The sequence below is a fragment of the Branchiostoma lanceolatum genome, chromosome 2 (assembly GCF_035083965.1).
Source record: "Branchiostoma lanceolatum isolate klBraLanc5 chromosome 2, klBraLanc5.hap2, whole genome shotgun sequence".
Lineage (NCBI taxonomy): Eukaryota > Metazoa > Chordata > Leptocardii > Amphioxiformes > Branchiostomatidae > Branchiostoma > Branchiostoma lanceolatum.
In genome coordinates, this window is record NC_089723.1 from 17,018,418 (window position 1) to 17,031,799 (window position 13,382).

A 13,382-nucleotide genomic window follows, 5' to 3' on the forward strand; every position below is an offset into this window, starting at 1 on the left:
GGCCGGGCAGCTTGTTGGAAAGAAAAATATGATACAAAAGACAACAAAAGACACAAAACGTAAGAAAGTTACTCCTAGCCATATATTGTGTATTTTCTTGATATGCATTTTTTATTTTTCGTTGTTGCAAACAGCCCGGCCGGGCCCCGGATTGGAAATGGGACCAAAGCATTACAGGGGTCTTAAGCCAAATCCAAAACTACTTCTATGTTGAGGCACCTAGCTGACAAGTTACTCACTCTAGATCCAGGACCAGTGAAGGGGCAGCAGACATCTTGTCATTCTCGTCGTTGTAAAAGAGGATCTTCCTGGTGCTGACCACCACGTACTGCTTCTTCCACCCGTATCTCTTGATGTTCTGTTTATTAGGAACAGCCAGCCATCCTTCCAGTCTGTTCACCTCTACAACAGGGACAGACCAATCACAACATTCACTTCAACTGTCAAATAATGGACATCATCCAGCGTTAGTAATCACTTTTTGGGCTTCCCCAATGTACAACTGCGTGACTCGAATCTGTCAGCACAAGAGTGTGCAGAGTGAGCTACATGTAAACTTGGTTATGGACAAATTATTCCAGTTAGTAAAATATTCATTTAAACTGATAATTAACACCTGATTTTACACAGGATACGCTATCAGTAGCCAGACACGTCTAATATACTTCTGGTTCTTTCACCAGTTTGTGAAACCTTTCACCCGAGTGCCTGACGTGTCTGTACATGTAATTTACCTGTGGTGGTGTGTTCTCGAATGGCTGAACCTTTTGGTCGAAGAGAGACAGTAGTAGAGATCCCACATTCAAACATGGATCAGATCATTGAAACTAAGCATCATGTGATTTTGTGTTTACTTAATCTGTCATATATCCATGTTTTTATACAGCTACTCACAATAATCTAATTCAGTCAAACAGCTTCCAGTTTAATTAGGAAATTCCAGTTTAATTTGGGACTACCTCCCACATTTTCATCATATACCCAAATGGTTTAATATCACATCTGGTAGGTGAAAATGAAGTAAAAATATGTAACAGCCATTGATAATCCCCTTGGGATTAGCCCAATTCTGAAGAATTCTGGGAACTGGAGCCAGAATTCTGAAGATTTCTGAGAACTGGAGCCAGAATTATGGGAACTGGAGCATGTAATCCCCTGGGGATTATCAATGGCAGCTTTATATCTTTTACTTCATTTTCACCTACCAGATGTGACTTTAGACCATTTGGATTGCTGATGTTAGCTTAATCACATTAAGACACCCCAATGAAAAGTGAGTATTTTCTAAAAGAAAAGCAGTTTTATGAGTAGGGAAGAGACAGTTATCCAAGAAGCTGTCTTAGTGTAATAAAAGAGAAAGGGGTATAAGAGTAGAAAGAAACAGTATTTGCCTGAATGACAATTAAAATTCCCCAGTCTACCAGCACCTCCTAGCAGTCATGAAAGGAACTGCATGGAAATGAATACTTTTAACTTGAAGTGTTTCTTTGTGGTATAACAATACGTTAAACAAGGCTTTAATCTCATGGGCTATTTTGTAATCTTGACTCTCATTGGTAGAGCCAGATCTCCCATTGACCAATCACCTTCGTCCTCATCTTCTTCATCATCCTCATCCTCCTCCTGTGGTTCTGTTTCCTCTGACGGCCCTTCCTCAATCGGCGCGGGCCGTGGCTTCTTTACCATGACTTTAGCTGAGTATGACTTGTAAGAAACATGTTTCTTGTACTGGTAGGATCGAACTGGGGAGAAGCACACAGGGATAGAAGACAGGAAAGTAAAGAAAGCAGAAATGAAAAGTCTCAGGGACTACAGAGTGTAAGGAGTCAAAGAAAAATGGACTACAACAAACAAAAATGAATCTAGGTTCAATAAATCTAGGGTAGTACAAAACAAAGAAGAGATGGAAATTACAAGCAAAGTTCATACTGTTACTTCAGAGAAAAGAAGGAGTACCATTGCTAAAAGCTGTAACTATTCAGGATGATTAATGTTACATCTTGCAACTACCCTAGACAGAAGCTTGACAGGAAAGAGGCAGTAGGTATTGTACAGTAGAGGGCAGGAAATGAAGTTTTGGTTGATGTCTGCAACAGTAAGTAGGAAACAGTAAGAGAGCTGTGTCATTTCCTGCTGAGTTTAGACTGAGTTTTATTTTTTGCACGGCACACACTTCTCCCCTGGGTGAAAAATAACTTACCGAATCCTCCCTCTGGATCGTCGGTCTCCCCGCTGTTGACGCTGGCCGTGTCGCTGCTCATGATGCTCAGCTTGGCGTGCAGCTGCTCGATGTCGCTGTCCTTGCTGTCCAGCGTCATCTGCAGCTCGGTTCGACACTGGACCTCCTCTTGGAATTGCTACAGAAAGGAATCACACTGCTGTTATACGGTGCACTGACTATGAAGCAAGCAGAAGTGCAAATAAGGTCTGTTATGCCTTTTATCATTGTTTCAGTCGTATGCAGTAGTTCTTCACAATAGAAGAAAAGAGGAAGGCCCTTTTCCTTTCAATCCAAGTAGAAAAACATGTCTAAAACGTTGTCATAACTTCTATCACTGGAGAAATAGAACACTGCTTATCATGGAATGGCATTGCATGTTGGGCAACATCTTTGAACAAGTTGGCATCATATGATTAATTAGTTAGCAGACTTCACAAGGCAAGTGGATATATTACAAATCTGTCCATTGAATACAGTGTAGATATGTACAGCAAAACATTACAGGCAGGAAAAATGGATTGTCTACAGCTTATACCTTTTGTTTCTGATTATAATAGAACATGATTAACATGAGAAAATTACAACATATTGTGCATGTTTGGCAGCCCTGGAAGTATGTTTCTTTCAGCTGAACCAATCAAGTGATACGAAAATTTAAAAAAAGCATACAGATGACAAAACGAGTGAAGATCTGACTTAGTCGTAGTAGTAGTAGTATCCATTATTTGATTATACTACTGCTGGGGTCTCTGACACAGGGGTGGGCAGCAGTCGGCTAGTCTTTACACCGCTCTTATAAACAACACAGAACAAGCCATCTGCCACCCAAAAATCAAGACCACAGCACGTCCAGGTCAAAAGATACAAAAACGGAAGTTCTGCTGCAGTACCAAGGTCACATACCAGGGGGCCCAAAATCGACCTTGAATTTCGGCTTCAAAACACCCGCCCACATACCAAATATCATCGTAATCCATCAAGAGGTTCTTGATTTATGCTGACTTAAGTAGTGCGGAAACACACACACACAGACACACCCAAAACAATATCTCCATTTTATATGGAGATAAATATAGAGACTACAAAACGAGTGAAGATCTGACTTACAGCCTGCAATTCGTTGAGGTCCTTCTGCAGCCTGACCACGACGTTGTCATACTTCTCCTTCTCCAGGCTCAACTCCTGCTGCAGTTTCCGCACCTCCTTCTCCTTCTTCCTCAGCTGGTCGGCAGACACGCGGTTCTTCTTACCCGACAGCATGTCCTTGTACTCCTTACTGTTGACAATCTGGGCAAGCTTGTTGATGGCCTGGAGGGACACACATGGTACAAAAGTGAGGATACTATATTCGACTGTCCTAGAGACTGCCCTTTAGGGATGTTCCAGTAACTCAACTGGTGGCAGCCTCACAGTTGAGCTCCTGGTTCCAGTTAGTTGGTAACTGGGGGACCCGGTTCAAATACTGGGACAGGATCTCTGTTGGGGCTGTACCCATCTTTCAGGAGTGCATTGTCTGTAACTTGGACAAAAAAACTTGCTCTACAAAGAAGTCCTAATCTTAAAATTTGTGAGATGAAAAACAATCAAAAGTAAACAAACCATTCAAACTAGGGGTGGATACCGGTTCGCTGGACCTGATTCGGACCTATATAACATCCAAGAACCGAGTCCAAAAAAACTGAAAGCCAAAAACCTGAGCCCAAAAAAAACTGAACAAAGTACTTTTCTATACAAAGAAACTTTTAGAGTCATGCACGTCAGTCTTAATTCGCTATGCTTAAAGGCAGACTAAACTTAATTTCGTAAAGCATACTGCATTATGTTAAATATACCACTAAGACCAGTTCTGACTTGTTTTACACTAGTCCATCATAGATTAGCGTTTTTACAACATTTCAAATTGGCGGCCTGGTGCAAGTAATACTCAACGAGTCCAAAGACCGTGACGTCAGAATCCGACTAGAATCTATTCTATAGAACACGCATCGATCGTAACAGTCGGATTCTGACGGATTCTGTCGGATTCTGACGTCACGGTCTTTGGACTCGTTGAGTATAACTTGCACCAGGCCGCCAATTTGAAATGTTGTAAAAACGCTAATCTATGATGGACTAGTGTAAAACAAGTCAGAACTGGTCTTAGTGGTATATTTAACATAATGCAGTATGCTTTACGAAATTAAGTTTAGTCTGCCTTTAATATTGGTTTGATAAAACAAAACATGTCAACTAGACAGGATCAGGTCCAGGTTCAGGTCCTAAACCTCTGGACCTAAACCTGGACTTGGACCTTATTAAGCTGAACCGGTATCCACCCCTAATTCAAACCTTACGTACACCATGTATGTGGTCAAAGTAATCATCACACGTTACAAAATTGTGGCCACATCAGGTATTCTGTGACACTTTCAGTACAACCGTTTTCAGGAAAGTGTTAAAGGAAGGTGAAGAAAAGCGTCCCACCTGGATCTTGAGCTCCTTTTCCTTCAGCAGTTGTTTCTCGTAGTGCGCCTTCTGTTCGTTCAGCGCCTGGCTCAGCTCGTCCTTGTTGTTCAGGTCCTCCACAGCCTTCTTCAGGCGGTTGTTGACGTCGTCGCGCTCCGCCTTCATCTGCTCCAGGCTGAGGCTCAGCTGCTTACTCTGCTCCTCCAGCTGGGAAACAACACAAGGGGAAATGTTGAACTTCACTGTTCCAGAAATAGCAGGGTAAAGGAGCATTCCGCAAAGACTCGGAACACCTGTCATGACCAACATACTGAGCAGCATCAATGAACACAGATGAATTTTCAGATGTACTTTCATGCTAACACTTATGAACTTCTTACTACAGTTTTATATACAAGTTTGTTTTAATTCTATTATGAGGCTACTGCTATTCAATAGATAAATAATAATCTATGTGGCAGAATTCAAAATTACACATAGCGACTGTCACAGCAACTGCTGAACAAGATCAGTTATGCTTTTGACAAAATACATGTTTTTTTGTGATAAAATGATAAACAGTAAGATAAGTTGAAGAATAAAATCGTAATTGAATCTATACCACTGGATTACCGCCTTTTTATGTGTCCATTTGACACTTTTCATCAGTGACGGAAATAATGTTTACCTTAGACTTACGAAACATAGCGACAACATTCTTGACTTCTATATTAACAAAACAAGTAACAGCCAAGAAGTACTAGTAGTAAGCAGAAGTAAGTAGTAAGAGAAGTTGTTTCTCACCTCCTTGACCTGCTGGCTCTTCTCGCCGACGTCGGACTTGTGGCGAGCCTCCTTCTCCTTCAGCTCCAGGACGATCATGGTCTTCTCCTTGTCCAGGTCCGAGAAACGCTCCTCCGCGATGGACCGCGCCAGCTGCTCTGACTCCGCCTTAGCCACCATGAGTTGTACCTGAGCCGACAGGTTCTCCCTGGGGAGGGGAAACAACAAAAACAAACTTTATTGAAAATACATGCCTAAGGGCTAATTGCAAGTACCAGCAACACATGTAAATAATGATGAAGACAATGATATTAGGGACTACATCCAATTTTATGCTACATTCTAAAATGTATATGATGCTAGTTTTGTTGGGTTTGATTTCTTCTTTAGAGGCAGTAGATGACAAATTTACACATTTGTGGGTTCTTTGAATTAAATATTGTTTCTAATGGTCAGGAATAGTGTTTTGCATTGGCTACTTGGCCAAAAGCCCATACAATCAGACAATGACGCAAAATGACTATGACTACAAAACTAAAGTTCTAAAAGGTCTAAAATTCATGGCCAACACAAATGATGGCATTTGGAAATCATCTGCAAACTTTTGATGGTTCCTACCCCACCCCAACCTCAAGAAGTAGTGGTAAAACTTGACCCACTTCTCATACTGCTCTTTCTTGAGTTCCTCTTGGAGGTCGTTGCACTGCTTGACCTTTTCCTCCACCTCCTCCTTGAGTTCTTTGGTCTGTGTCTTGTAGAGCGTGGAGAAGTACTGCTCCACCTCCAGCTGGTCCTGGAGCTCACGCATGTTGGCCTCGTTACTCTTCAAGTCCCTGGGGAAGCGGACAATGTTAGACAGGTGATGATTTACAATTGAGTGACATTTGCATACGACTATTACAAGTAAGTGACTCCAGTTTTTCCACTTAGATGTACAGCCAAACCTGTACAAGTGACCATCTCTACATAAGGACCACCTGTGGCCAATGATACAACTTTTTTATGGTCCCTTAGATGATTCCCATTGACATAGGCATTACAAATCCTGTCTATAGCGACCACCTGTCCATATAGACCAGATTTTATTGGTCCTGAGTGGTCTTCCTGTGCAGGTTTGACTGTACTAGTATCTATTTGTTCTGCCAGTTCATTCTAGTGATGCTGTAGAAGAGTGATGGATGTCACTCGAAACGTCTGGAAGTAAATCTACAAATCTTATCCAGCTGTATAGTTTGAATTGTCTTTATATAATGTTAGACACAGTCTGTGTTTATCACCTGTACAGGCTATAGCAAGGGGTTTGTCAGATATGTCTTACTTCTTTGTCAGCTAAATATCCTTTATGTACTAGTTCAGCATGGAAGACTATCCATTTTTCATTCACACTGTTAATACGTACATGCATAATGATAGAGTCAATGTCTTCATCAGTTAGGTGTACATGTACATTGCCAGCATTATCATCTCATGCTGCTAATGAGATTTTTTTTTAAAGCTATAGGACTTTCCATCCCCAGGTATTTCCAAAATGAACCTGTAAATACTGTACATATTATCTGTTTTCTCTGTCACGGCCAGTGGAAGAGTAGCTCTTCAGTGAGCTAAACTGGTTTGAGATCACTTGATCTCTTGATCACACATACTTTCTCTTCTCGTCCAGGTCCTTGTCCACGCGTGCCTTCTGCGACCGGAGCACCTCCAGCTCCTGGTTCAGCTGCTTCTCCGTGACCTTGAGGGAGGAGATCTGCTGCTGCAGGTTCTTCACGTCCGTCTGCGACAAGTGGCGCTTCTGAGACTCCTGCTCCTTCTGCAGGGTGATGGTCTTGATCTGGAGGAGAGAAAGGAGGGAAGATTTGCATCATTTCACTGCCAATACTTCAGAATAAATTTAGAAGCAAATGTTTTGAAGAAGCTCCTCAGAAGAAAATCATGTCTTCTTTAGGGAATACAAAACTTTTACATCCATTTTTGGGTGATGGTCTTGATCTGAGGGAGTGGGGGGGGAGAAAGGAGGGACGATCGGCATCATTTCACTGCTGATCATCAGCTGTCCATCATTGATAATGTTCATGATGATTTCTGATTGTTACATACTATTACTACCAAGCTTTTACAGTACAGTATATGTTCGTGGTTATGGTAGTATATCTTAGATTTTACCAAAGTATATTGTCATGAATCCGCAATTCAGCCAATGGGCTGCAAGGGATTTACATTTTAAATAAACCATTCATCATCATCATCATCATCATAAATTCTTCAGAAGATTTGTCTTCTTCAGGGAATACATAATATAAGGAAATTCACAGAACTTTTACATCAATTTTTGTAGATGGAACATTAGCAAAACAAATAAAGCTTTAGAACAAATTAATCCTATGCTATGCATGTACTACTTTCCAGGAAGCATATCAATTAGATCAACGGTTTGTAGATCATGACAAGACATTCAATGGGGTGCCAGTGTGTCTGAACTTCTACTTCAAGTGAGAAGAGCAGGGGTTCATCTAATTCAGGAAAGAGGGGCACTGCGCCCTCTTGTTTCAGCCCAGCGCCCCCTTGTCGAATTCAGATTTTAGCTTAATCCCCAGCATACAGAATTCCCTCAGCGATCGATTCTTCCATAAATACATACATGTAGAATTCGCTCCCCTGCCTGTGTGTACTCCCTCTTGTTTAATTTTTCTAGAAAAACCCCTGAAGAGGCAACAAGAAATAAAACACAGCAACCTTGTTTTACTGTCTTGAGCAGTATGAAGTCTTACCTCATCCTCCTTTGACGACAGTTTGTTCTGTAACTCCTCCAGGTTCTTTCTCATCTGTTCCATGTCAAAGTTCAACATGGAGCGCTCCTTCTCCAGCTCGGACTTGTCCCGTTCTGTCTCGTCCAACTTCCGCTGAAAAGACTCCAGCTTCATCTTTTCCTCACTCACCCGCCTTTCCAATCCTGCAACAAGACAGTTGGACTTTAAATCTCAACTTCAAAGGATTAGCCTGAATTCTAAACAGGTCAGTTGGTGAGTCTTTCATAAAATATTTGTGAGTCTTTCATATTTGTCGTAATTCTTTCATGTTTTATTTCATTAATTCACTTGTAACACCGGGAATGGCAAAATCCTGTTAGCCTGATGACATGCGGGTACAGAACTTAACTTATCCAGCATGAACAACATCACAGAAAAAAATGGGGAAGTATCAATTATCCAGTGATTAGCTTTAGATGGCCAAGGTTGAACTGGATTCTGTTTTAGAAATTAGAACGTTGCAGCATACAATGTGCATTGTCATCACAACTGTGTACGAGTTGTGTTAGGGGATGCAGGGCTGTAACAAAAGTGGAAACAAATGTAGGTTAAGTACATGGGGGAGTCCGAGCAAGGGGAGAGGTTTGAGATTAGACACAACTAAATAACACAGAATGAGCCCTCATCTACATGTACATGTATACTGAGAAGGCTGCATTATGCTTGTGACAACCAAGCACCTAAATGATAAACATTGATTCATAAAATCTGTGCAAAAATTTATATTTTGTTAAAGGTCAAAAAGACACTGGTGACAAAGACCTGGAAATCTGCACACAGGTCATATATTTTGATTTGAGAGGAAAATGTTGCATTAGGCCACATCAATTTGATTTTTATCTTTAATTCTAGCAACAAAAAAATCATGAAAACAGAAGGCTGGGGTGAAAACTTGCACCTGACCCTGTTTATTCCCTGATACTGCGTGCACCAAAGTAAAAACTTTCCTCTGAGATTCTGTTTTCATGTTGTTTTTCCAATCTAGCATTTTTTTTATTCCATTAACCAAGAAAATAAATTGGTGCGGCCTTAGAAAAAATTGTCTAAAAATTAAATACCATTTACTTGTACTCTAGTTGTAGTCAAGTGCTAGCAAAAACTTGAATCAGCAACTGTGTTGATGCCTTCCAAATCACATACTACCATTACAATATCTGAGAGCGATAGAAACAATACTTCACCCTGCAGCCTTCTCTTCACACATGAGTACAAATGTGGAAATGACTGAAATGGGAGGTAAAGCGTGGAATAGCCACAGGAAGTCAGACAAACTTTGCTTCAGCTGTGAGAGCAGAACGAACTGTTCCGACCCTGCGTCGTCAGACCGGCACACAAGCATGTCAAGCTCAGCTAAGAGTTCAGGAATATGGTCCTGAGAAGCTGGAAGATAGGACAGTGCACCAAGCTGAACCATACCATTCTGTATTTGTCACTATGAGTATGAATACTTCTTCAACAAATGGACAATGCAACGGCGCATTATGTATAAGCCAGAGAGGAAGCTGGCATGCTCATGCAATCTATAAACTTGCCCCTTTGTTCTAAAAAAAAAAATTTATAACCAATACCTGTAGCGACATTCCAGTCTCTTTCAAAACAATGCTTTTCTAACCTAGAGTTACTAATTAAGCCAGGCTATGACAGAAAGAGAAGTTCATGCATTCGATAGTAAGCACTGCACTAATGATATCAAAGAAATTGTGTTGCCATGAGTCTTTGCAGACGAGCAACAGCTAGTGATAGTGTAATATGAAAGTAATATTCCACATTCAAGTCAAGCTGTGAATACTAACCTTCCAAGTCTGTGCCGAGTGATGTGTAAACAATAGTGTCTACCTCTTCTACAGACAGGAGGAATGAGAAGAGATGGGAGGGGCATGGAACCACAGAGAGAGTGAGAGAGAGATGTGCCTGGTGCATGCACACAAGAGTAGCAGATTTGAAATGTACATGTACATGTACAATGTATACTCTAAGTAATGCAAGCAAGCTGAGTCGAATTAGGATTCTGAACAATTTTCAGTAGCCCCCATTTCGATATCTAACCAAACGACGAACTTTCAGTTTTTGCGGATCTTGCATTTTTACAAATGACTTGGTTACAGTGAAAGTACACCGTAAACAGGACTAAAGGAAAGAAAGTGTCTGAGGCATACAGTAACAGTGAATAATTTCATACAGAAACTGTGAAAGTAGTAATAACTGTATTTCTTTTAAGTCAGGACTTAAATTTTTGTTTCTGAACCAAAGATGAAGATAGAACATGTGACAGGTGTTCAAATTACATGTAGTATGTGTAGAATTATATAAGAATAACACAGATGAAGATGAAGGTTTGGCAGTATGACTTACCCCTCATGGCCTCTGTCTTGGACTCCTCTAGGGACAGGATCTTCTTCTTGTCGGCGGAGAAGGAGGCGATGGTGGCCTTGTGGTCCAGCACCTCCTGCTCGTACTTCTGCTGCATCTGCTCAAACTTGGTCTGCAGCTGACGCAACTTGTAGTTCAGCTCAACCTCAACGTTGTACTTGGCCTGGGGAGCAAGGAAGAGGACGAGCATAGTTTATTGTTTTATTCATTGTTTACTTGAACGTAAAAAAACAAGTAAATTTTGCTGCAAACAGTAAGGAAAAACATGTAACGGAAACCTGAAATCTCCAAGGTTTTCTTAATTGCAATTGACTACTGTAAATGCAGAAATGGTCGCGGTGGTTTTATGTTCACAGTTTTTGAGGTGAACTTTGAGTGCGAACTAAAAACCACCGCAAAACATTTTGCCCATCTATGACTGTAGCGCTAGTATTGTTTCAAACGCAAACTTAAAACCACTGCGAACACTCCATATTCTCCCTACCGCGAAATAAAAACCATGTGAACTTTTTGCATTTACAGTACTTGATAATAGCTGAACATGTACATCATATGTCTTGTATGTGAATAGCATTACAGCTAGCTGTCTTGCTGCTCTGTATATATTTAGCTGTATCAAAAGCTTGTTGGCTTTCAACAATAAAACTAAGACTCTGTATCAATGTTTCAGAAATATTCTATAATGCATTTAGGGGATTGATGACATAATCACCACAGGTAGTAAAGCATGTAGTCCCTTTTCCAGCATAGTATTCAGTTATGATAATAGAAGTAGATAAGGCTTGTCTCGAAACTCTTGAAACAATCAGTCATCGAAAACTTCAGCCTTTGTTTAGAGTTATACATAAGGCAATGCATGCACTACTGCACTAGCCTGCTAGGTGGCTCTCTTCTACACTTGACTGCAAAACCTCACCTTTTCCATGGCATTGTACGACTCCTGGAGTTGGCGTTTCTCCTGCTCTAACTTGGAGATGTTCTGTTGGGAGTTGGACAGCTCCTCTTGCAGCATGTAGTTACGACCTAACAACAACAAAAAAAGACATATTTTAGTATTACACAGAGCATCTGCCAGTAATTTACATTTCCTGCCTAGTGTTTTGCACACAACAGCAAGACAACCATTATTCTACCATACCTTATACTGGTTCAAAAATAAAACATGCAGTTTTTAGTGCTCCAAAAATCTTAAGTATATGCTTCAACAACAGAGAATATGCAGAGAGTTGTCTGTCATACTGTATACATTCATCAATTGAAATCTTAACTCTTGTGGGTGTAGATTGATAATTGATTTTGTATTGTAAAATGTTGATGTTGTTTGTAGTGTGAGGGAGGGCAACTTTTAAAGGTGCACATTCACCTGTTTTGCCCTTCCTTTCACGTTGTGAAGAATTGGAAGAAACAGATAAAATAAACACATAGACTCACTCTGCACATCAGCAGACATCTCGGAGGCCTGTGATTGGCTCTGCCTCTCCTCCTCCAGCTGTGCCTGGAGTTTGAACACCTCCTTCTCCTTGCTGACCCTCGTGGTCTCCAGCTGACGCAGCTTCTCCTGAAGCTCATGTTTATCAGCCTCCGCCTTACCTACAGCCTGCAGTCGTCACAACACAGTTAAAAAAGTTAAAGTCCTTCCCACACCAGATGGTGCATAGGGTGGCGCCCATATGCGTTTCAATAGCCCTTGGGCCACACAGCTTTGTGCAATCACTACAGCAGGGTGCTAGCCCACTGGTAGTAGTGTGTGTTTAACTGCCATACTCTAGATCTTTCCCAAATGCACAGCTAAGCACAGAAAGCAGTATGTACGGTTTTTAAAGTCTTGACCTACCGTGTGCAAGGCAAACACTCTATTGACTAGGCCATTGCACCAGTATAGCAAACACAGACAGTCAGAAAATTTTCTGAGACCTATCAAGCAGTTTCCTGAACCTCAAGGCTATAACTGTCAAGCAATATCTAATCATATAAGTGTTCTGAAAGTATCTGCTGACACAAGTTACAATTGTTACATTTGTTGCCTGGATTGACAAGACAATGACTAAGTTGGAAGACATTATCAGTGGCACTTAACACAGCCTAACGTTTGTACATTTAATCCTTCTACCAGACATATCTCCACCCACCTTGTCGAAGTCTTTCTGCACCTTCTTCAGCTTGTTGTTCAGCTGAGTGGCAACTTCTGCCTCCGTTCTGCTCTTCTCATTCATCTCCTCCAGCTGGGGAGGTTAAAAACACTTATTAATATCATATAAGGTTAATTCAGACTCTACAACTGGATTAAAATTCGGAGATTTATTTCCGGACGTTTCGAGTGACATCCATCACTCTTCTTCAGCGTCACTAAAGTGAACTAGAAGAAATAACCAGTATCAATTTTTAGAGTTTTGGTATAAAGCCTAATTCTCCAGTTTTTCCCATCAGTCACTGATGAAAGACAGCCGATGCTGTCTGAAACGTCTGACTGTTTCAAAATCCAGTTGCTTGAGTACCGGGGTAACTGTCTTTTGGCGTATCTTATTACCTGGATGTCTAACCTTCATCGACATACTTCTTAACATACTAACATTGGAAGATTCTGAACACTTCGACCAAATCATCTATTTCTTAATCAGATCTATCTTATCGAGCTCAATATAATTTATAAAGCAATATGTCTTTGGGCTGATGGACAATTTTGTTGTGATATTCTCTTTTGTTCTCTTCCCATCTCTCTTTGTCCTAGAATTTACTTCTTCTCACTGTGCACTCCTTAGAGCTACATTTTCTACCTCTTT

The 13,382-nt window shown here is 40.9% G+C and overlaps 1 protein-coding gene across 15 annotated transcripts in view; it reads right to left on the reverse strand.

Annotated features, from left to right (window-relative positions):
- LOC136427645 (rho-associated protein kinase 1-like) overlaps positions 1-13,382 on the reverse strand; it is a 59,433-nt gene that overhangs the window by 10,944 nt on the left and 35,107 nt on the right. For 11 of the 15 annotated variants that reach the window (XM_066416686.1, XM_066416685.1, XM_066416675.1 and 8 more), the window contains 15 exons: positions 12,732-12,824; positions 12,034-12,199; positions 11,519-11,625; positions 10,585-10,765; positions 10,026-10,073; positions 9,505-9,612; positions 8,194-8,375; positions 7,072-7,256; positions 6,088-6,261; positions 5,450-5,636; positions 4,685-4,873; positions 3,329-3,529; positions 2,201-2,357; positions 1,587-1,742; positions 240-402 (listed from right to left, as the gene is read on the reverse strand). In XM_066416686.1, coding sequence (XP_066272783.1) covers positions 240-402; positions 1,587-1,742; positions 2,201-2,357; positions 3,329-3,529; positions 4,685-4,873; positions 5,450-5,636; positions 6,088-6,261; positions 7,072-7,256; positions 8,194-8,375; positions 9,505-9,612; positions 10,026-10,073; positions 10,585-10,765; positions 11,519-11,625; positions 12,034-12,199; positions 12,732-12,824 — 2,297 coding nt within the window. The remainder of the gene's footprint in view (positions 1-239; positions 403-1,586; positions 1,743-2,200; positions 2,358-3,328; positions 3,530-4,684; positions 4,874-5,449; positions 5,637-6,087; positions 6,262-7,071; positions 7,257-8,193; positions 8,376-9,504; positions 9,613-10,025; positions 10,074-10,584; positions 10,766-11,518; positions 11,626-12,033; positions 12,200-12,731; positions 12,825-13,382) is intronic. The other 4 variants (XM_066416679.1, XM_066416682.1, XM_066416683.1 and 1 more) reach the window with 4 other exon arrangements.